Source organism: Ammodytes marinus (assembly GCF_949987685.1).
Source record: "Ammodytes marinus genome assembly, chromosome: 5".
Taxonomy (NCBI): Eukaryota; Metazoa; Chordata; class Actinopteri; order Uranoscopiformes; family Ammodytidae; genus Ammodytes; species Ammodytes marinus.
Window position 1 is genome coordinate 8,210,511 of NC_137234.1, and position 25,005 is coordinate 8,235,515.

Below are 25,005 nucleotides of genomic sequence, written 5' to 3' on the forward strand. Positions count from 1 at the left end.
TATAAACTATATGGGCTATACTGTCTAAGTTTACCTTGGTTTCTTGAAATCAAATTATCAAGGCTATACAATCCATACACAGGCTTTACAACAACAACTAGGCCTACTAGACTATTACTTATATTGATAATACTATTAATAGGCTTACTCCTAATAACAAGAATAACAACAAAAGTGTCCCTAGGACGTTGTAATCTAAATTGTATGTAATGCTCTATTTGTCCTGTTGGAGGCGGTGTCGGGCCAGTTTTCTCCTCTTTCAAAGAGTATAAAGGAGCTGATGAAAAACGGCGAACTTGCCTTCAATTGTCCGAGCCTAACGTCATGGAAAGAGTTACTTTGTTGCATCGCGCATAGGAATAAACCCGGAGAAGTAACCCTGACCCGTGACGTGTGTTGATATTCATTGGAGGGAGACAGTTTGGTCGCTGATTCTGCTTTGTTTTTGTTGTTGTTGCATTCCAAGAATCGAGTGAAGATGCGCAGGAACCTGTTTACAAGGAAAACGGAGCGAGTTTCAGTAGTGTGAGGGAATGCAGAGCGGGCTCGAAATGCACGGGGATACCATTACTCATCCATCTGTTTTTCTTCACGCCGGACCACTTTGTCTTGGGATTATTTTCTTCCAGGATCTCTTTTTCTAGGCTCCGGGATGAGAAACAAGTGTCCCACGAGTGAACAACGCGAGGTCTCAGTCCACTTTCTGGGGATTAAAACCGCCGTCTGTGCTTTTGGAGGAACTCTTTGGTGAAACCAGCTTTGTTTTGAAACCTGTTGGGTTTGTGTTGTAGAAGGAGATAGAGCGTCTGTGATGAGAGAGTGTACGTGTTGCAGAGCCTTTAGATAGGCTACTAAAGTTATTGTTCGACTTTTAGGAATAATACACAATAAGACAATAGAGCGATAGCCTCAATGGGCTGAGGATGCTAGTGGCCACAGTAGGTATATATTAGACCTTTTTTTTTTTTTTTTGGTGGTTGGAAGAAATAGTTTTACGTAACTGTTGACTTAAAAAAATACTAAAACTGTTGACTGTCCTTGTGTTTAAAAAGTGACAGCTCATTAAAGTTACATAAGGCCTTTTTGTGCTTTTGCACACCTGATCCAGCAGCTGTCATGTAATTTGAGATGACTTTGAATATTACAGTGAGCTAGTGTCAGATGTATTTTCCAATGCAGCATGCATCATGACTGCAGCGTTTATATAATCTAGGCACAATGTGCATGTGGAGTTTGTTGATTTAGGACACCACTGGAGTTATCAAGATGTCAGTGAAAGCCAAAGCAATCTACACTTTTCTGAGTGAAAACAAAGAGGAGATCAGTATCCAGGAGAACGAGGAACTGGTGATCTTCGACGAGAACTCTGTGGACGGCTGGTATCAGGGGGAGAACAGCCGAGGGCAGAAGGGGCTCTTCCCGGCGTCCTATGTGGAAGTTGTTCGCAATCGTTCCAACTCCAACTTGACAGACTGCTCCATTAGCCCGGCCGGATCTCTAGGGAACGACTCCTCCTATTTCCCCTCCACACCAAACACCCCTCTGCATCTGCAGCAGAGTTACTATGACGACGACGACGATGACTGGGACGACTGGGATGACAGGTCGACGGTGGTGGATGACCCCTCTAGTAGCCCTGGGGCAAACGGACATAGCCATGGACAGAGCCCACGCTCCAACAACCCAAATGTGCACTACCGCTCCAAACCACGCATGGAGAGACAGGACAGCATCTCCAGCTCTAGAAAGGGCAGCATGGTGGGCAGGAACTTGAACAGATTCTCCAGCTTTGTCCGATCAGGTGTGGAAGCGTTTGTGTTGGGGGATGTCCCGATGATGGCAAAGATAGCTGAGTCGTACACCATCGAAATGGGTCCCTTGGGTCCCGGTTGGAAGGAGAGCCCGCAGCCTTTCTCCTGCTCCATCGAAGACCCCACCAAACAGACAAAGTTTAAGGGCATCAAGACGTACATCTCGTACCGGGTGACGCCGAGCCACACGGCGCATCCCGTCTACCGGCGCTACAAACACTTTGACTGGCTGTACAACCGCCTGCTGCACAAGTTCACTGTGATCTCCGTGCCCCACCTGCCTGAGAAGCAGGCCACGGGGCGCTTCGAGGAGGACTTCATCGAGAAGCGCAAGAGGCGACTGGTCCTGTGGATGAACCACATGACCAGTCACCCGGTCCTCTCCCAGTACGAGGGCTTCGAGCACTTTCTGATGTGCGCTGACGACAAGCAGTGGAAACTGGGCAAGAGGCGGGCGGAGAAGGACGAGATGGTGGGCGCCCATTTCATGCTGACGCTGCAGATCCCCAACGAGCACCAGGACCTCCAGGACGTGGAGGAACGGGTGGACACCTTCAAGGCCTTCGCTAAGAAGATGGACGACAGCGTTTTGCAGCTCACACACGTGGCCTCGGAGCTGGTGAGGAAGCACCTGGGCGGCTTCAGGAAGGAGTTCCAGAGGCTGGGGAACGCCTTCCAGTCTGTCAGCCAGGCCTTCATGCTGGACCCTCCACACAGCTCGGACACATTCAACAACGCCATCTCCCACACAGGCCGCACCTACGAGAACATCGGAGAGATGTTCGCAGAGCAACCTAAGTATGACCTCTTCCATATGCTGGACAAGCTGTCACTCTACCAAGGCCTGCTCGCCAACTTCCCCGACATTATTCATCTACAGAAAGGTAAATATATCCATGGTGTTTCATTGTCCTTCCACATGCAAATTACAAATGTATGAACAGGCAAACATGTGATGATGATTATTTCCATAATCAACACAGTGAATTTCCATTCCTGCAGATTATTTCATATGGCTCCCAATTTGAAATGACAAAATGGTCCCTGTTTCTGCAGCCATCACCACATAATTGGCCTTATCTGTCACATCATTGGCTCATTTGAAGGGAGAAAGCTCTCCAAGGTTTCAACAGATTATTATTAAACCTAAACACTGACACAACCCCCAATATAACTTTGTAACTAATGAAATTATGTATCAGATTGTCATGTGTAGTACTGGCCCATCCTACAATAGAGACAGGCGGCAGCTGCAACTGGAGTTCTGCAAAAGCTTCAGCAATTGTTAAGAATTATACACAAACTGTCTGCTAATGGGAACAAACTAATCCGACCCGTGATCGAGATTTGTTTCTAAATCTGTGCTATTTATTTTCTTATGGGTGACAGATTAGGTCAGGTTATGCCTTAAGCACCTCACTCCCCACAGCATACACACACACACACACACACACACACACACACACACACACACACACACACACACACACACACACACACACACACACACACACACACACACACACACACACACACACACACACACACACACACACACGCTGACAGAACAGAAATAATGTTTACATGTTTTATGTGTCAGTCAGGAATGAATATTATGAATATTAGTCAGAGGAAAACTCTGACCTAATATTCATCCCTGACTGACACATTGCCTGCGGCAACTGAGGTCACTTCTTTGACCACACACACACACACACACACACGCACAGACACGCACAGACACGCACACACACAACAACATGCTCTTTGTTTATTAAATACGTTAATAACAATGATCGTCTTTGACAACCTGTGCAAACAAATCTTTGACGAGAAGGTGATGGAGTATTACATAGATCATTTATTCATCAATATTTCCTTTTAGTTTGCATTTTTCTTCGTAATGGATGTAATTAGAGACTGAAATAATCCAAATATTAATCTTACTATTGATACAAGCTACCATTAATGTGATTAAAACTTGGTTTGTCTTTTCTTGTGGAAGTTCATCATATTAGATTCCATGGGTTCTGTTGAAAGTTTGATAAGACAAATCGGCAAGAGCTTTGCTGTAGTGTTATGTTACTACCAACAGCAATCAGGTGACAAGGACACCTGGGTAACATAGGCAGGGAGTGGCTTATGGACTTGGCAATCGTCATAAGTATCTCTTCATACCATAAGCTTTTAGTAATATAGTATCACAGTAGGATATAAAGTAGTGATCCTAATTTGTATTTTGGTGGAATCCTTGGGGGCCACTGTCATTCCTCTGGTTTCTTTTATTTGGTGGCTGTCAGAGACAACTTGCTGACATATCTATCCTTCTTTCAGTGGTTGAATCACCCACTTTTATTAGAGATACATCTCAGCCTATATCGATAGCATTGTTGATAGATGCAGTAGGTCGGTCTGAGCCCCTTTGTTTACATTCCCATTTACAGAGCCCAGGATGTCCAAAAAGGTACAGGTAGCAGATCATGAGGAAATATTTGACAAAAAAGTGATTTTGACAACAAGGCTACCCCAGAGTCTTTGACTCCATCTTTAACTCCAAACATGTACTACTCTCATGTATTAGCATAATGCTGTTTACTTAACTGTAGGGGTAACCATGTTGCCCCTACAACCATAAAGCATGTCATCGTCCTGTAACTGTAACATTCCTGATTTGATGCCCTGATTTTCGTGAAACCTTGGACATATTAGATATGCTCAGGTCTGCACTTCGGTGACCCTTCTCAGATTCATATCAGTATGTTGCATCAGCCCTCAAACCAATAACCTGATCAGCTGATTGGCATTAGTGCAGGAGGAAGGAAAGGGCTGCTGCTACCAGTGAGAAATAATCCTGCTGGTTAACGTTTGTTTTTTACCTCCTTCAAACAGCTGGCTCTCATTAGTACAGAGGCCATTCATGATCCAATTTAGCTATTTCATGTATTTACTCCACCCATGAATACATTACATAACCTACACCAAGCTGTTGTAATGATATTAACGGGCCAGTCTGCCCAAAATCACAAAAAGGGGATATTATCATCTGCACGTGTACTTTTTTTCCCCAGCATGCTGTTTTTAGATGGCTCTAAAATATAATTTATAAGTACTTAAAGCACAGCATAGGACATTCCATCCACCCCCCATTATATTGGCATGACAATATCTCAAAAGCTGGGCACATAAGGCTGAAAATGTCTGGTAATGGTTATGTACCAACAGGGGGTAAGTATGTCTCTAAGTTTGGCAAACGGAACCTTTTTAAAGCAACTTTTGAAACAAAAACTGACATGTTATCCCTCTGACAAATGGAAAGTTGTTAGGGTTTGACCCAAACTGTTCATCAAAAGTCATATGGTGACACTTTGTGGGAAAATGATCAGAACTAGAAGGAAAGGAAAAGATAAAGTAAACAGGATATGGATTTAATTTATCATTTGTACAGGTCAGATTTACGAATTGTAGACACATTTTGTTTGGAATTTGTTTTTGTTAGACTTTTTGTGTTCGAAAACTTGACACGTTATGATATGTTTGTAACCCAATTGGGAAATATGGTTTAGATGAGAAGATCCATGCCACTTTCATGTCCGTAAAGTAAATATAATCTTAGAACGTTAATATGGTTAGCTTAGCTTAGCATGAAGCTAGCCTGTCCAGATATAACAACCTGCCCATCAGTGCGTATTAAAACTCACTAATTATCACATTATATATCATTTGTTTAAACCATACAAAAAACAGTGTGGAAAATGACAATTTTCCACTTTACAGGGAGTTATTTGCCGGATTGTTTTTTGGCCACATGTAATACATTCCTGGAGTCATGTCATCATTGTTAGGTTGCCAAAGCTCACTTATTTGCAGCAGAATTGAATTGCAGAGCCAAGAGACAACAAACGCTGAACACGAGGAGGTTGTGCAGCAGTGTTATTGTGCAGGCAGTGGCCTATTTGCCTCTGCGGGGTCTTCTCTGCCGGTCCAGATAGCTCCCCTTGATGTGACTTGTTCTTCTGAACCAGATACAGCTGTGGCAACACTCAGAACACACAGAACTGAGGTCAACCTTTTCCGGTCCAATCCTCCTCCTCTTCATCTTCTCATTGCCTCTTTCTTTTTCCTTGTCTAGCCTTCCCTGAGGTCTTTAGGAGCTGTTTTTTGAACAGTAATCCGGGGTTAGCATGTGAACTGCAGGAATGTGAACTGTCTTTTGAGATGCAGTGTTGGGCAGCAACTGCATGTGGCCTTGATAAAATGGATCTGGGGAGGACCAGGGTTTGGGTAACGTCATACAAATGTCAGGGTGTGCTCCATGTGTGTCTGTCTCCCATTGCACAACACTGTCCTGTCTTGGCTTTTATTCAACACATCTTTGAGTCTCTTTCTCTTTTGGTTTCCACTGTTGCTCGAGTCGGTAGGTCTCAAAATGCTTTTTTAGTATCTTCCAAACATCTGTCTTTCTTCTATTCACCTTTCCCACTAAAGACAGACGACCATATCTGAGTTGTCTGTCAGGTGCAGCGGCCCTGGTTTCAATAATGCAGGAAATAAATATACTCCAGTCTTTTGAACTTCTGCCCAAACTAATCCCATAGTAAGTCCTTGATCTTGTCTGAATACGATTGAAAGGCTTGATCTGAAGGGGTAATGCATAACGTTGCTGTAGAATAGCTGTAAAGGGCCTCTGAGGCGCCAGTGTGAGAGGCAGATATGAGCATTACCGGCTGTAACACTGCCTGTAACAATTACTCATTTGTTGGAAATTGTGGTCTCTGTGCTGTCCCGTGTAGAATCAACAGTACGCATTTGGAATTATTGCACATAATCGTAAAGGTCTGGTATCAGTCTGGTCTTAAATATGAGACAAACCCACCTCTTGAAGCTTTGAACAAACACAAAAGGGCACACAATAGAGTGAAACCAAGCTTCCTCACTGAGTGGGAATCAGTCCAGTCCGGTCTGACTGAGTGTTGTGCAAGATAAAATCTAAAGCATTGGCTCTGCATGAGGTCTGGATCTGTGTCACCCACAATGTCCACAGAATGACATGTTGTGGAAAGTACCAAGGCAACAATTTCTGTCTAATTCTTGTTGACACATTTAAACAATGAGGCATCTCTACATCAAATTGAACTCCAAGTTGTGGGTTAACCTGAAAAGGCCACACTGGAAGTGTATACATGTCATACAAACCAAAAATGTTGACCAATGTGCTGCCTGACATCTGTAGTGCATTTTTCAAAATAAAATGCACCAGATCTTTAGCTGTTCTCCTTTGAATTTTGACATTTTGGGGGACATTTAGATTGTTCTGCAGTAAAGAAAGTGAGGTATTTGTCGTCCCCCCCTTCAGCTGTTGCTGATAGTGGGATAACACCCTCTGTGATCTACACCAGAGCAGAGTATTATGCAGTATGAGAATGAGCTAGCTCCCCTGGGACGCCTCCAGCACACCAGCCAGGCTTTTAATCTGGACAAGAGGTTAGTTGTCCACCATATGGCAACACATTACAAATCCAACATGCAGGCTCTATCGCTTTGAAGGAAAATACATTTTGTTGCCAGTTCTAAGGAAATGTGTGTGCCAAATGCCCTCTTGATCTGCACCTATAACAGAGGGTTGTAGGCTACACCTATGAGTGGTTCCTAATTAAATACATTTTGACCTAGAGCTCATAGCGTGTTCGTATTGTCTGACAAACATCTGACGGATTAACATTCCTTACACTGGTTACAACACAAGAAACAAAAAAAACAACCCGTCAGCAACCTCATTCTCTAAGACCAGGCTAGGGTTTCAGTAGCATGCAGTGGCCCAGTTAAAAGCACCTTTTGAGAAACTGATTGCATGTTATTTATGTCGGCCACAGTCCTCTTTGCTGACCGTGGAGCCCGTGGAGAGAAAATGTTTTCCCTCTCCTGTTTGCTTACTCATAAATCTTGACAAAGGCAAGGCCCTCGTCTTCACACACACTGTCTAGTATCCTCATGCGTCTGCATTCCTGTCCGTGTTGGCCCAGTGCACTGTTGTTTCACACTGAGGCAGATTACAGATGTCTCCAAGAACTCTGTCTTTACCACCACCGCCTCCCTCCCTCCCTCCCCTCTCTCAAAGAACCACAGATTTTGTCGCTAAGTGGCATTTGACTGAATAAGGCATGAGGTAAGAGAGGACTGGGCCTTATATTAAAAAGACTAGTGTCGTAGCTTTTCCTCCTAATGTCTTTGGAATTGGACAATGGATTGTAATAGAACACCTCAAGTTTAAAGTAAGGGTATTAGTCTGTACCCAGGTTATGTTTGTCCCTATTGTTTGTAAGGCCAAACAATTGGGTTGGGTTGAAAAAATGCAGGGGGAACTCTGCATTGGCATCAAGGTTGTGCCAAGTCAATCCTTGCTCAACTTTTTCCTCAACGCATTGAAGTTTCTCTCAGCCCGCACTGCCTTAGCCAATGAAATGCTAGTAAGCAAGCACTCATATCTGATTGGACAGGGGGAATTTAAGTGTCTGTCAGCTAATTAGACCCGCACATTTGGTTCTCACTGCTTGCATAATCCGTTTCCCTGTTTCAAACTGATGCAGGCAGCTGTTTTCAACTGAAAAATATATGCTAAACCCTCTGTATGCCTAGTAAACTAGTTGGTTAAAATAGCGGAACATTTAGCAGATAAAGAGCCAAATAAACTGTTCAAGAAGTTGGTAGAAACCACAGCAGAGATACAACATGAAATGCATCCTAATTTTTGCAGGATGCGTCAATAGGCTGCTGTTTGCCATGAAAGAATTATGAGCTGACATGTCCGATGTTTTTGTTTTCAGCTTGGTTCCACTGTTGCTAAGTGGCCTAGATATTTATTAGGTTATTTTAAATCGGAAAGCCTTCTGTGTATGACATGGTTGCTCAGCGGATAACACTGTATTCTTAGAGCTGGAGATTTATCCTTTTGGAGATTGCCTGACCTATCTGGAACAACACTTTAACTTAAAGATGCCTGTGGATGGGAATTATTTGTGTCTATATGCAAGCTTTGTGGTGGACTTGTAACCTGTCAAGTTGTACCCCACCCTTTGTTCAACCCATAGGCTTGAGTTTCGGTTGACTTTACGGGATAATTGGTTTTGAATGTTGACTCGTATTGTCATGATTAAATGGAACATGGAGGTCATTGCCATCTGTATTTGTTCATGATTTGATCGACCATCATTTGGCATCACGTTCACCAGTTAGCTCACCGATTCATTTGTTTTTCTCTGTCCATTGAGCCCTTAGTGCAGCTAAAGTATGACTACAGTAACTCAAAACTTTCATCTTCCTTGTCTCTGTAACTGTTAGTGTTCAATCGAAAGTTATTATATCAACAGTCTCCTAAACGTTTCCCTCTCCTGACACAAACCAAGATTCAACTGTCGTAAAGATGCTGGGTCTCTGCCAGTGTAGCTGTAGTCATGGGAACACTGACAAGATGCTTGTGGTTGGCATGGAGACATCACCACCCTTGAGAGAAAGCCTTGTTAGCAATGCATTCTCTGGTTTTTTCTTGTGTCATGGTGGTGTTGTTGTGTTGTTAGGTCACTGGAAAATCATTCTCATTTTAACCCCAAGTATTTCAAATGTCAGAAGAATGCGTAATTTGAGGGTGGATGTCCAAATTGATGGCAAGGCATATTATGATTCTGATCAAGCCAACATCTTTCATCATAGGAACATTTTGTATTTGTGCTGCTGCTGCCTCGCTCAAGCCATTGCAACACTTCTGAGTAGACAAAAAGTTTCAACCCAATAACACACAAGGAATATATTAGTTCTTTAAAAACCTTGAGACCCATAGGGATTTCAGGGCTTCACATATCTTGTCTTAGATTAATGTATTACAGTTTTAATATAAACAAAGGAATTACAGTTAATGTTGACACCGTTCATTCTCCTTCTTTCATTAATGTGCGATGACATAGCAGATGTTTTTCATGTGTTGTCTTTTATGAAGCTGTCTGAGTTCAAAAAGCCTACGCACAAAACTGGTCATTTGGTTTCCAAATGGGCTGCTGGAAATTCCAAATATTTGTACTCCTGTCCAGTCCAACTTTTGATTTCCCTGTGACAACACCCCTTTTTTTCATCCAAATGTCGGAAACTTGAGCTCAAAAAGGGATGGATGGAATCCCAATGTGCAGAGGAACCATTTCAGATAAAGGCATTAGCGGTGTTTGTTTATTATACTTCCCTTCAAGGTCAGTACGGAGCGTATCCATCTTAATAAGCAGTTACATGTTGAACAGGAACATGTCTGATTAACTGAAATTTGAATACCCAAGTATAGTTTACGGTCACATTCTGTCATATACAAAAAAAGAACATCTGTTAAACATCTCTTTGCATGGCTTTAATTAAGAGCTTCATTTTGAGCCATTGTGCTTATTGGAAGCTTCTTCATGTCTTATTCCTGCGAGTTTAACGGGCGCAGTCATGCTCAAGAAAGATGTGGACAAAGGAACGTGCAGAGGAAGTTTCCCCAGTCACAGATGAAACATTTCTGCTAACTAATTCCCCATGAAGGCCGGAGAGGGTGGTGCTGATTTTGAACATTCCTCATCACTGAAGTAATACAAAATTAAGAATCGGAAATAATCTTTTCAGTATCCCATCACCACTCTTAAGACTCAGAGTAAAAATTGTCCTGGAAGATTCATCGACAAAGGATAGCTTATTATTGAGATGGTGAAATTCCCTCGCTTGTACACATTCCAAGTCAGGACATAAACTCCAGCTCTGTTTTTATCTGGACATCTGATTGGGCTGCTGTAAACATAATTGCTTACTCAACAGTGGGGTTTTCTGATGTTTGTGTATCCTCAAGACTTTAAAGGCCCACTCTAAACACTGGCAGTTATTCAAGAGTCCTTTTGACCCTAGCAGGCGTCCTTGAAGCTGTGTCAAGTCCCATTTTCCTCTCTATTTTCAGCTCTTCTGCAAATGTTGATCCTGTCCTGTCTCTTTACTTCCTCTCTTCTAATCATTTCCTCTTCTACATAAAGATAATGTCAGTCTTTACCTTGATCTGTCCTGTCATTATCGACTAAAGGCCTGTTTTACCAACATTTCAAATGGCTAAATGTTTTCAGCAAAGTCGTTCAGTGCGACTGGTGATTTCACTCAAGGGGGGAGTTTTGCGTCAAGTGCAACTTTGGTAAACTTTGACGTTGAAAATGTGACTGACCTTTTTTGGAACCAATAGCCAAAATGGAGGTACCCACTTGCTGTGTTGCTTCATCCACTTTTATTTAACCTTCTTCTGTCAAGAGTATCTGAGAATATGCACTGTTCCACTAATGAGGATAATAATATAAATATTTGTTTCGAATGAACTGTTTGGTCTTATTGGATTACAGTACAGTGACCATATATTTTCAAACCTCTAAACTGGGACCCTTCAGTGCACTGCACAGTCATGCATGTACACATAGGCTTATGCACGCATCAAAGGTGTTTTTAATCAGGATGGCGAACAATTATTTCTGTGCTTAGCTTAGGATGCCTACCTTTCAGCACCATGGACCCCATGAATGCAGCATTTTCGTTGCCGGGTACTTGACGAAGAAAGGGGTAGCCTCTTTGAGCTATAAAAGGTCGACTTTGTCTTCAGCTTGACCCAATAGCATAAGCTCGCCTATGACTCAACAATTCCAATTTTGATTTAAGTGAAAACCAGGACAATTTGGCAGTGATTTTGGAAAATGCCAGTGTTTTACAGATACGTATTTGTCAGGACTCGGGATGACACCCAGCTTGAAACTGGTTCAATCACGGAAAAAACGTGACACCTGGTCACCGTACATTAGATGTTAAGCTAACAAGCTTGCTAACGGATAGTTAATTCATCTGCTGCCACTGAATTACCTTATTACTGCAGTTAGCTTATTAGCACAACTAACCTAGCCAGCAAGCTTGTAGCACTGCCTCTTTCACATAGAATCACAGTTACATTCAGTGTTTTTTGCCATTGTCATTCACATAATTTGACAGCTCAACAGTGAACAAATGTCTCTTCAGTTCACTGTGCTGCTTGTCGCATAAGTCAGCGCCTCTGCGGACACACACAATCACTTACACAAACACACTTTACTTACATAGTCAGTGTGTTGTGGTGACAAGCCTCGTTTGTCCTCAGTTGAAGAGCTGTCCTTATTGCAAAGTTGAATAAAATGCTTTGTCATCATTTGGACATTCAAGCAGTTTAAAGCTTTGAGAGGTACAGTATTTTAACTTAACTGTATTCCAGTGTTATAATGCACATGGGTAATGGCTGTTTCAGTCAATTGGTTCACCAAACTATTACACATGATCTTGGATTTGAAAGCCCTTTTAATGGACAAGAGATACATTTCAGGCTGCACTTGAAAATAAGAATTTTGTTCTTAATTTGCTTGCCTGGGTAAATAAAGGTTAAATAAATTTAGCCCAGTTCCAAGTCTTAAAGGAAACAATGCGGGGGTTGTTGTTGCCCGGTACCGTGTCTCACTCCTCCTTACACACAAAATAACGCATATCAAGGAGATTTTAAAGCATTAAGCTTTTTTATTTGATCTTTTAGATTGTTTTCAACTTTAAATTTTAAAGGAAAAAGACCAACATTTGAAACCGCCTATCTTGTAATGTGGGGTAATTTCAGGACATCACAGATAATGGCCTGAATGTCTTTGCTTTGGTAATAAAATCATTAAGGCCAGACAAGTTTGTACAGCTATTTATGTTGCAAGAAAAATGAACTTGACAGTAAATGACGACCATGGGCTATAATACTGTGAGAACCGGGGGGACGCTTATTTATACAAATTAGCTTCAACTTAAGTGGCTCCACTACAGTTAAATGGTGCCTCCACTCGAGGATATAACAGGAAGGATGGTTAAATAAGCTGTGACAGGAAACCATGTCCCCCAGATGAGAATAAGTTAAATCTGCAAACAATGATGCTGGCCTTGCGTTAAAGGAACTCGGTCATTGTGAGTTGGCTATACTGCGATGTAAACAAATACAAATATCTAAAAGTTGGACTTCCGTTCTCATGTTTCATATATGAATCAAACGGAACCCAGTGTTGGATGTAGACATATAGAGAAGAAGTTGTTTGTGAGTTCATGCTGCAGTGACCTCGTGTCCAGGGAGGGAGTGCTGTGAGAATTGGGGAATTTAACAGATGCCTGAGTTCAGTCGCCCAGAGCGTTGAGGTCATACTTAATCTCAGCCATAGTCATGCGTTTTCTCATTTCTCTCATTCTTGCACATCTTGTGTAACTTAACTAGACAGTGTATTTTTCAAATTCTCTCTTGAAAGCTTTTCAAAATAATCATTGAATCCAGCATATGTCCACACTGGCCATCATATTAACTTTCATATCTGGCAAGTATGAAAGGGCATTGGTGAAACCTGCAGAAACCTTGCTAGAAAAAGGCCTGTTTGTGTGTTCAGCTCCCCTGCGCAATGTTCTCCATTTCCGTTCCTCTTATATCTCTCTTGTCCTCTGCTCCTCCCTCCCCCCATGTCAGCTCTGTTCCTCTTAATTTCCTAGAGAGTGCTAATACAGTATCTACCCAGCACAGAACCCATGAAGCTGTCACATGTAAAATACTTAAATCCTCTCTTTGGCCACAGCCGTAAAACATGCGGTAACCACTCTGGTTGGGCCAGATAAACAGATCTGGTGACTTTCCAGACTGCTAGCCATGTATCCTACAGCATTTGACAACTGAGGAAAAAAAGCGAGAGAGAGAAACAGGGCTTATAGTGGGGAAAAGTGATTGGGTTTTTAGAATATGAGGTAACCTACACAGCATTGTTTTTTTATTGTAACAGCTTTTCTTTCTGAAGCTTATAGTTCACAGCTTTATTAGTATAGTTTTACACCAAGTTAGAAGGAGCAGGTTTTACAGTAAAGGAGGGCACATCAAGGTTCCTTTTGTGATGAGGTTTTGCATTAGCTGAGCCAAAAAATGTTGGTTCAACCTCCTATTATTCCCGCTGCACACACTCAACCATGAGCCCCTTTTCTTTATGTCCCGCGGACATGCTATCTGGCGATGCATATTCTCCTCTCATGTGGAAAATAGAATACATGAATGTAGGTCAGAGCCACATACTGTAGTCCACACGCCTCCTCCGCCTCGCTGGAATGGAATAGAAGTGCTGTTCATGCTTTCCCAGACTTCTGCCAGGAATCCTGTACAAAAAAATCAAGGCGGCAGAAACTCACTGATACGGTTAATGGATCCAACCTGTACACCGCAGCGAATGCATTAAAGGTGGAGTCAGCAATACAAGAGAATGCTTGTTGTTGAAAATCAGTGAATATCGCGTCACGATCCGTTACCTGTCTATACTGTGTGTATGCTGAAAAAAAAACTGTTTTAATACAAAGCCTATAGGCTCTGTAAACGGGCATTTGTTGCTAGAAACGGAGGACCCTCTTTGTTACATACCCTTTGTATACCCTGTAAATATGATACCCCCACAGTATGGACAGGTAGCGGATCGTGAGGAGATAATCACTGATTTTGACAAAGTGATTTTGATAACAAGCGTTTTCCAGTATCGCTGTCTCCCCCTTTTTTAAAGGTAGAACAGCTTGGCCAAACGAGTCATGTGAGCTGGCTTTATCTGCACGTTGTCCGACTATCATCAATCTATTTCCTGGTTTTCGAGTTCAGCTTGTTCCAGACCGAGACAGACTTGCTAATCAGATTGGAAATGCAGCGCTGCAACATGCCAATCAGTCTGCCATGTTCTTCACTTGGGAGGTGACATCATGGGAGTCTGGGTGACTGTGGTTAGTGGTTACAACTCTGTATCACACTGGAACTAGACGTTTGGTATGCAGTCAAACAAAAACTAATTGTGTGGTGTGTTCGCTGCTCTACCTATAAACTGCTTTACCTATAAAGCGTATAGCTGAACAGTTGTTAATTTCTAGGGAAAAAGTTACGACAGTCTTTACTGCTATGCTCTATGGTAGGAGATATTGGTTTAACACTACTGTAGCAGTCTTTTTCATAAAGTACAATATACAGTGACACAGACCCATCTGAACAGAAAAACAAATCTCAGACTATGTTTAACTTTTACAGCCTTTGAGTAACTTGGGATGCACTCTTGAGTGTTTACATTGTCTGCAAACAGTGACGGTAAAAGCCAGTACAACCAAACACATCATTTTTTACTTACCTCGAGTGGTATGTAGCCATTCAAATAGTTTGGTCTGTATTTGCCCAGTGTATCTGTCTCTTTAAGATTCATGCCCTCGCAACAACACAATAAATGTGCCTGGAAAATGTTTGTGGTTCTCACTGTATTGAAAAAAAGACTTAGAAAAAAAAGAAGCATGATGCAGCGTCCCTGTTGCTCTGATGACTGCGTTCCAGGGTTAGCTATAACTACATATTGGTAATTTAGTGTAGTGCCTGTGAAAATATTTGACATTGTGTTATTGTGCATTTTCCAGAGCAAGAAGTATTTTACATTTCCATAAGAACGTCTTATTATAGTTCTCCATTGCTTGGAGCAGCACAAACAAACCAACAAATGGGATGGTGGCAGATATCTTAGAGAAAAACTGCTCAAAATCTGTATGTCTAGATACCGTTAAGTGGAAGTTATAACGTATGGTTATGCTGCATTTAGGTGGATGCATCGGTCAAAATGTATGCATCACAGATGTAAATTAGAGCCTGAGTTTTTATTTGTCATTTGAGTGAACTGACCCTTTAACATGTCAGTTAAAGTTTTAACTTTGTTTTATTGTTTTTATCTTGCCCCAGGTGCCTTTGCCAAGGTGAAGGAGAGCCAGAGGATGAGCGACGAGGGGAAGATGGACCAGGACGAGGCAGACGGCATCAGGAAACGCTGCCGGACGGTGGGCTTCGCCCTGCAGGCCGAGATGAGCCACTTCCATCGGCAGAGAGAGGTGGACTTCAAAGACATGATGCAGGCCTACCTCAAGGAGCAGATAGCCTTCTACCAACGTGTTGTCCAGCAACTGGAGCGCACCCTGCGCATGTACGACTGCCTGTAAAGAGGCCCAAATGCTGCCCAGTTTGAGATGCCAAAAAAACTAAAATAAACACTGATTGGACTCTTTTATCAAGGCGTTTAGTGTTGTTCATGTTTGGATCCTTCTGAAAAGACTTGCAGTACCAAAACCAGACAGTTTTTCACTTTGATAGATTCAAAGTAAATTTTTTTTGTTTGTTTTTTCAAGACCTACTGTACCTTTTTTTTTAATGAATGAAATACACATCATATGGCAATGTTTAAGCGAATTGTTTATTTTACATAATTTAAGTGTCTGTAATGTTACAATAAGAACATAGGTTTCAAAATTCATAGCAAATCTATAGTTGATTGTTCTATAGTGTTAAGACATGCCATGAAACGGGTTCTGTTTAGAAATGGTCCCCTTCTCTCCGACATCATGCACTTTGGCTTCTCCTTGGACTGGTCCAAGGTTTTTCCAATATATATATATGTGTACATTCCTTCAAAATAATGCAATATTCCGGTTCATATAACAGCAATCTGCTCAACAGTTCAGTTTTGAAATTTATGTCAGTTTCTTTGATATCATTTATAACAAGACACAAATGTCTGTGAAGACCCACTGATACCATGTCATTCAGTTTAGTAATGGCATTTTCTTGTTTCATGCAAGTGCCTTTGAGGATATGAGGCATTCTGATGGATGATATTTTTAAACGGACCATTTGTCTTTAGCATGGCTTTTGTTTTATAGGAATTTAGAAAGAAGTTTGCACATGTTTTTATATACTAGTGGGTCATAGTGTGCGGGGTGTGCGTCTGTGTGTGAGCGAGTTAAATGAGTCAACCACTGAGCTGATCAATTCCCTTTCCTAATACAAAACAAAGATAGATCTTTGTATGTAGCAGCAGGTTTTTTTGGCCATTTAAAATTGAAATAGCACATAGGCATTCTTGAGAATATTGATATCACTCTGATGTCTGTCCGTCTGTCAGCCAGCAGACACTTAGCTCAGCCTAAAAGGTGTCCCCTTTCACATTTTCATTTGAACATTTAGTCAACCATGATAGTCTTCCCACTCTTCCCTTCACTATATAGGAGCTGTTCCAGTAACCTTATTCATCCGGTTTAACAAGAGAAAAATATTCCATGGCAACCTGTGGTTTGACCAGACTGTCTTTAAGAGTCACACTAACCTAATATATTTATATGGAGTCTGCGTTTCAATTAAAAGCATTACCTCAAGAGGGGTTAAGGGAATGTTTTTCTTTTGTTTTTGCCTGTAGCGACACACTTAATTTCGATGGAAAAGGATTTCTCAGTGGTTGTGGTTGTGAATGAAAAGTGGAAATTAATAATTATTTTGTGATGTCCCTGCCTTTGTTTGTGACTACGAGAATTTGAACCTGGAGCCTTAATATTGTGGCTCTCCCATAACAAAGAAGTGCTGATTCAGAGAGCAGGCTTCTCACTAAACAAATGGTCCCTCTGTGTGTGTGTGTGTGTGTGTGTGTGTGTGTGTGTGTGTGTGTGTGTGTGTGTGTGTGTGTGTGTGTGTGTGTGTGTGTGTGTGTGTGTGTGTGTGTGTGTGTGTGTGTGTGTGTGTGTGTGTGTGTGTGTGTGTGTGTGTGTGTGTGTGTGTGTGTGTGTGTGTGTGTGTGTGTGTGTGTGTGTGTGTGTGTGTGTGTGTGTGTGTGTGAGAGACTAAGATATGAGTGTGTGTGTGTGTATCAGTTACTGGTACTGTTCAGTCCACATCTACAGCCTTTAACTCCTTGCTGTCAAAATGTGGTTGATGTTTGTTACTTTTGAACAAACAACTTTTCAAACAATTGTTAAAAGTTTCTGTCGGCATTTTTTCACTCATCACAGTTTCTCCAAGAACCAAAGAAGTCAGAATTTTTTTTCTTCTACTGGGCTAAAATTGAATGTGCTTTCTGGTTTTGTAATTGAGAGAAATGTGGAGAGTCCATTTTGGAAAACTTAGTAAAGAAACATTCCACAAAGACATTATGGGCAAAAACAAAGTCATGCAGGGTGCAAAAAAGGAAAGAGTGAAAAAAACATTCAAAGAAAATGCTCGCAGACCCAATCAGGTTTCATAATGACACTCTCCCCTCTTGTTTCCAAAGCTGCACGTTAAGTCAAATGCCAGACATTTCTTAACATGGACATGTGACCCCGGGTGAGTTGCAGGAACTCTTTAGTGTCAGCCTCTGAATTAACAGATGCTGATTTTTCAGTAAGTAACTTGTCACTTGATTTAAGGGGAAGGGGACCTTAAGATCTTAATAAAAGTAACGATGGTGATCGCTTAATGTCTACCTCCTTTTTTTGTGGCTTTGTATAGCAGAGATATCGATAAGTAATCATTTGAACTAACATTTTAAACCACACCAGCATTGTGAAGTGTTTCCATTTGCACATTATGTCTAAATAACTATGGTATTGTATCGACAGTAATACATACAGAACAACCCATTTCTCAAGTGAAAAAACAAACCCCACACAACCATAGAAACAATGATGAACTGGGACACTGAGGCTAACGCATACACTTAATCCAATTGGCATTTATTTTTAGCCAAGTACTGTTGTTGTTTTCATATCCATAATTCTTTTCGTCTTTAATTTTTTTCTGCACATACTCAACACATTAGGATATTTATAAGCAGGATGTGATGACTCGCACAAACTATTTTCTACAGTGGTGCTATTGCAAAATGAACCAGACACAAATACAAATGTGCACATCTTCCCGGAAGCTTGAGTAGAGCAGAATTGTCGACATCAAATTCATGGTTTCAGGTTGTAGTATGGCAATCTGTTAGATCTATTTTCTTTATGTTTTGACCATAACACATGTTTTACTGTCTTGGTAACGCATCGGTTTGCCAGACTTATATTTCTTTACACATATTGGATGGATTACCATGAAATGTTGTACATGCATTCATGTTCCCCACAAGATAAAGCCTACTCATTTGGTTTTGAGACATTATTATTGGATGAAATGCTGCAACATTTGCTGTAGATATAGGTTCTATAGAGGGGAAATTCAATCACCCTTTTTAAAACCTTTTTTTTTAACACTAGCAATCTCAAATACCTACAAAACGAATGCCCTTCTTTCAGCTGTACTTTGTATTTAGTGCTAATTAGCAAAAGTTAGTATGCCAACAGGCAAGGCACGTGGAGCGTATAAGCATGCAGACATGAGTATTATAGCTCCAGGAACAGCTGTTTCTAAGTACCCCCTGTAGAAGCATAACGTTCTTAGACAGCATAACGTCAGTCTCCCTTGTCTTAAAGCCACAGATGTGTGGATTCGAAGGAAAACCATCCAAGGAAACATTGCTCTATATCTTAAAAAAATGTAATTAAAAGTTTCCTGATACGAGGGAGGCTCTCCCGCTGGATTTATTTTCTTGGAGACAGCTGATCAATTCCAAACTTAAGCCCTGTGCAATATGTTAAAGTGAAACCCAGGCTTTTCACTGCAATGTGTTCCAGATGTTTTGGGAGCAAACATCTAATTTGGACAGCTCAAATCAACTGCTCTGTTGTTAAAACTGAATGTGGTGCTGGCATAGACCTTATGTATATATCGAGCTTCTGTTTACACCTTGACAACAAGTTTCTTAGCAATGTTGTACTTTCATAGCAACAGTTCTTGTGTTTTGTTGACTAAAAAAGATGCTACGAAGGATCTAAAAAAGCGCCAAAGAACAAAGTGTCAGTGTATGTTACAGATGCACTTGATGACTTCAATTTTATTTAGACTTAAAAACTAAAAAGATATCCAGATGTTTGTATTTGAACGCAGTGCCTGGGTCTGATGCTAATGTTTGAGCCTCTCTTAGTTCTTGGAATGCGACTGGAGCGACTGAGGTGATGTCACCTTGGTGATATGTGCCAGCAGGAAACATCATCAAGCTCCCCTTACAAACCCAAGGCTGACAGAGGAACGCACATTTAACATTCGAAAGCATAAATCACCACACTAATTTGAGTGGTGAAACGAGAAATTTCAAAGGTATTTTTTTAGACTAATTAAGTCGGCCTGCCACACACTAATGTGATGTACACCGCAGAGTATTAGTGAAAGCAAAAAAGGCCTCAATGGCAAGTAAGATGACACCTTAGGAAAAAACGTTCCAAAAGCTTGAGGTTGCCAAAGTAATGCTTACAGTGCACTTCTCGGCGGCAACTCAATTTTGTGTGTGAGAGCGCAGGATGTGGGGGTGATGAAAACCCAGTCATCTTTGCCTTCTCTCTCTTTTAGGCTTTTTCCATCAGACACAGCTGGGTGAGCTCACTCCCATCTTTTCCAGGAGGAGAGAGAGAACAGTGGTTGAACCGGCTCCAAAGTGGTGTGCGAAAAAAGTCATCATACCATGAGAAAAAAAAACTCCAAAACGTCTCGAGGCAGAACGTGTGTTTTAAGTGATATAGTGTACCTGTTGCTACTGGCCCTGCTCATGCCTGAGTGTCATGTTGCAAAGTCACATTTACATAACCAACCTAGCACATTCTTAACGTCTTTTCAAGCCCCAAAAAACTTCCAAAGTGACTCACTGGGCTCTCATCTGAAGGGGAAAAAACGTGGATTTTTTCTTTCAGGTCTGCCGTCCATGCTGCAGGGGCACATGGTAAAAACGTTAAGGCCCAAAGTGCCAGCAGATGTCTATAAAGAAGCAAAAAAGAAGAAGAAAAACAAGATGCTGAGCGAAAGAAAGGAACAGTTTCATATTTGCGTTTCGTCTGGGGAGGAAAACTGCACCTCTACCAGACAACTTTGACTAGGATATCTCTGAGGACACGACGTACACACAGTGCTCATTGGTTTCCCTTTCTGAACAATCAGTCTGAGCTCCAGAGCATAGCAACACACATGTGTTGGTCCCTCCAGCAGTACAGCTGTCGGTTTGACTGTATGAAGACTTTTTTCAAACATGTCCAGATTCCAAGTTTTAAATGTCAAACCTTTCAAAGGGAAACTTGAATTAAAGGTGGAGTCAGTGATCCTGGAGAATCTTTGTCAAAATCAGTGCATATCTCCTCATGGTCCGCAGCCGCCTGTCCAGTGTTAATACACAGCCTATGTTTACTTACCAGTTTACAGAGCCTAGGCTGTGTATTAACACTGGATTTTCTTTCAGCGCGCACACAGTACGGAATTGCCGACCCCACCTATAGGCTCTTGCCGTGTCTATCCCTAATTTCCAAGCAGACAGGACCGTTGTCTCACTCTTTGGCTGACTGCAGTGACATGGACTTGACCTCCCCGGTGCTAAGGATTACATCGTCCTCCTCCCCGAGCATCTGAAGGAAACAAAAGGCAACAGATGGTGGAATCAACACACACACACACACACACACACACACACACACACACACACACACACACACACACACACACACACACACACACACACACACACACACACACACACACACACACACACACACTCACACACACACACACACACACACACACACACACACACACACACAGTAGGTTTGGTAATCCCTCCTCCTCTGGCTCCTGCTTTTTGCTGTTGAGGCCAACGTCACAGCTGGGCCAAAAGCCAACAATCAAACCAGATTTGTGGCTCGTTGAGTTCATTTGGGAGAGGAATCTTAGCACTGTCCAATTCTTTGGGGGCGATTATTGTTTCTTCACTGAATGAGGATTCTATAGTCATGGAGAAAGGTCAGGATAAGCATTTTTTTTCATCATGTTTTATACAGAAACAGGCTACATGATATATACCCCCTTATTGCAGTGGTTCCCAACCTTTTGTACCACTTGACTTTTCGTTAAATGAAGCAATATCTACTTGTGATAATCAAAACCAGATGGCCTTTTAAGTTTTCAACAATACAACCAGAGAGTTCTGTTTTTCCCCCTTGGATTGATTCAGATTTATTTGTTGTTTTAAGATATTACAGGGAGAAGACTAAACCAAAATTAGATAAATCAATAAAATAAAATAGCCTGAAAAACATGATTTTATGCAGCAGAAAATCTTATGTTTCTCCCTTTTCCTTTAATCACATTGTGACCCCCCCCCCCTCCATATGTATATTGGGACCCACTGCAAAGGGAGATTTGGAACCACCACTTTACAACTGGGACATTTCAGTACTTTTGAAATCAGATACTTTTGAATAATGCTAACCTTTCGCTTTGTGAAGCAAACCGGACCACATCATTCACTTATTTTATAAACTTGCACATGTGTTCAGGGTACCAAGGGATGAGTCATGTTTTTCTTCTTAACTTGAACACTCATCCTTCAACCCTCAGAGAACAAACAGTAGGCTACACAGTAGGGGTACAGATGTTGTCAGTTTAACTCACGTTGCCTAAACACAGTCAATGTATGACACGCCAGCAAGTAGTCTTAATTTATAGATGACAACAACACAGAGGCAGCGGGGATTCAAAGCTGATGAAAACATTGCCACTGTGTCGTTGAGATGTCTTTTCAACACATATCAAAACTAAATTACTTTTGTAACGCTTTTTATTTAATACCCAGTTATCAAAGTCAAAGGATGTGCGGTTTGCTCGGCTAAAAATGACACCTGCTCTTATATAATGTTTGTTGGCGATAAGATCTCTATTTATTTATGAAGCACAATAGCATTTTTGATTCGCTAACATTGTATCAATGTGATAAACATCTTTGTGACAGAGTAATGGGCATATTTTGTAACTCGTATTTTCTAATGTCTAATTCTAATCCTGCGTCTGTCTTTCGGATTGCCTTCCTTCACCTCTCTTCCTTATTGCCCCCCCCACACTCACACACACTCACACGCACACGCACACACACACACACACACACACACACACACACACACACACACACACACACACACACACACACACACACACACACACACACACACACACACACACACACACACACACACACTGGTAGGGGGAAGGGGTGACCCAGACTTCGGACTGACTGGTTCCAGATGTGTCTTATTGCCCAGGTCCATTAGAAAAGTGCATATCAAGTAGCTGTCTCCTATACAATAGGATTTCCAGATTGAAGTTGAACTGTCATGCCAACTCAATCAAAACATACTTCATATGTTACCTGCCCTGAAAACATGCCCTGCGTTGCGAATCCCATACTCCTCTTTTTACTATTCTATATACTACAGCTGAACATAAAAAGCATAGTGTGCATGCAGTAGGCATCGTTTAAGGACATACCTTTACTTATTTATTTCAGCATAACATCACATCTTGAACTTGCCTCTTGGTTATATATCCATTTCATCATGAGTGTTTTTCACTCGGAAGCTCAATTTATGTGACGCTGCCCAGTGGATTGTGGGTAAGGATCGCCCCAAAAACGGATTTCTACAAAAACAGTTACACCCTGATGTATTTTTCAGTATGCAGCGTTTGACTACATGTATTGGGACATCCTAAATATTTGTCTGCCTTACTTGCAGGGAATTATGGGAATTTGAACATAGCAATGGTCAATAAATTGCTTGGGAAAAACACTGGAAATTGCACTTTTAACTTTGGCAGAGTCATCTCCACAGAACTCTTAAACATGTGGCTTTGGGTCTTAAAAACTCCCATTCACACACACTCTACCATTCCTTATCCATAGATCAAAGGTGCCAACACTATGAGGTTAAAGGTAAACAACTCCACTGTTAGAACACATGTTTTATCTAATGCTGATTATGGAGGGCACTTTGGATAAAAGGTGCCCATCTCTGGTTCATGTTACCACTTTTTTTTTCTCATACACACCTAGTACAGATGCCCAAAGCACCAAAACCTTACCGTTCCTAAATCAGGCTGATCTCCAACACTGTGCCTGGCTGAGAGAGAGGACCTTCCCGTGGGTTGGTCCCAAAGTGCTTCCACATTCTTCTGGAAAGTCCCAAATGAAAATGTTTTGCTGGTAAAGTTGTTCTCCTGGCATGTCCATCAGGCCACAACAGCCTCAACTTGGTCGTCATTGCAAGGTCACGTTGGTGGCTATTTCACATACAACTGTATATTTATTTTCTGTTCTCTCCACTGCACGATAAAAACAGACACTTTAATACTGACTCATCTGTTTTCTTCTCAGCACAGTCCACTCAGCATGAATCCAAATGAACACTTTTTTGGCAAACACGGAAAAGAAACCCTGAGAGCCAATAATTCAGACTGATATACAGCCTTGAGTGGCCTCAGAGACAACAGATAGGAAAATGTTTTTTTTGGACTCATCCAACAGATTCATAAGCCAACATTGTATTTGTATTTGTGCGAAAGGTCTTAACCCACAGATCAGTAGTCGTGAGGAGGTATGTTAATGTGACATCTGAATACAGGGTGTGACACGCTCACCCGACTGGTTTTTGGCTATGACAGACAATGGGTACTTTGAGTGCACCAGTGGAAGTGCATTTCTTCTGCTTTTGGTTTGCTCTTACGCAATTGTAGCTTAGAGAAAAAAACATATGATACATGAATCCATGATTCCTTTTCACAGATGTTTAATTGGGCTATGAATTATATATGTGTGTTTGTGTGCGTGTTGTGTTTTTAAATGATTACATCTTCCCCTTGCCACAGGCCTGGACAGGCAGGCAATGCATGTGTGACTGACTTGCTTTCTCCACAAATGAAGAGATTGTGAAATCCAAAGATCAACAGATAACAAGCAAGTCATGCGCGAGGTAGCTGTGGAAATTCCAGAGGCTGCTGGGAAAATAAAGAGAGACAGTTCAGGCTTAGATCAAACAAATACAAGGCCTGTAAACTATTACACCACGACTCAAAATGCTGTTGTTACATTCAGACCACAGTCTCTAATCCAGTTAATGTCCAAAAGTATAGTCTCATCCATGCTGTGTCATCGCATAGAAACTGCAGTGGTGGTAAATCTAATAGGAGCAACTTCATCAACCTTTCAACAGCCTTCAACTTTTGTATGTAACAATAGTCCTACTTCAAACACAATGGTGTCACTGTGTTTGAAAATTTGTGTTGATATTCCAAAATCAAAACCAGCATGTTGACATGACATGACTATACAGTATGTCAAGACTTTTCAGAGAGAACAAATCATTTCTTCATTGTTCACCAAGTATACAACTTGAGAATAACAATAGCAACAGGATTGTTTCC

At 41.5% G+C, this 25,005-nt stretch overlaps 1 protein-coding gene across 1 annotated transcript; it reads left to right on the forward strand.

Moving 5' to 3' along the window:
* Positions 1–333: 333 nt before the first annotated feature.
* Positions 334–18,149, forward strand: snx33 (sorting nexin 33). The gene is made up of 2 exons (XM_080027284.1): positions 334–2,695; positions 15,622–18,149. The coding sequence occupies exons 1-2, from the start codon at positions 1,267–1,269 to the stop codon at positions 15,873–15,875; spliced, it is 1,683 nt and encodes a 560-aa protein (XP_079883410.1). The 5' UTR covers positions 334–1,266; the 3' UTR covers positions 15,876–18,149.
* The last annotated feature ends 6,856 nt before the right edge of the window (positions 18,150–25,005 follow it).

What these genes read in the sequence shown, in the direction of transcription:
- snx33 (XM_080027284.1), top strand. Translation starts at nt 1,267, where the DNA reads ATGTCAGTGAAAGCCAAAGCAATCTACACTTTTCTGAGTGAAAACAAA. An exon ending in CATTATTCATCTACAGAAAG is followed by an intron (nt 2,696 to 15,621) that starts GTAAATATATCC and finishes ATCTTGCCCCAG; the next exon opens with GTGCCTTTGCCAAGGTGAAG.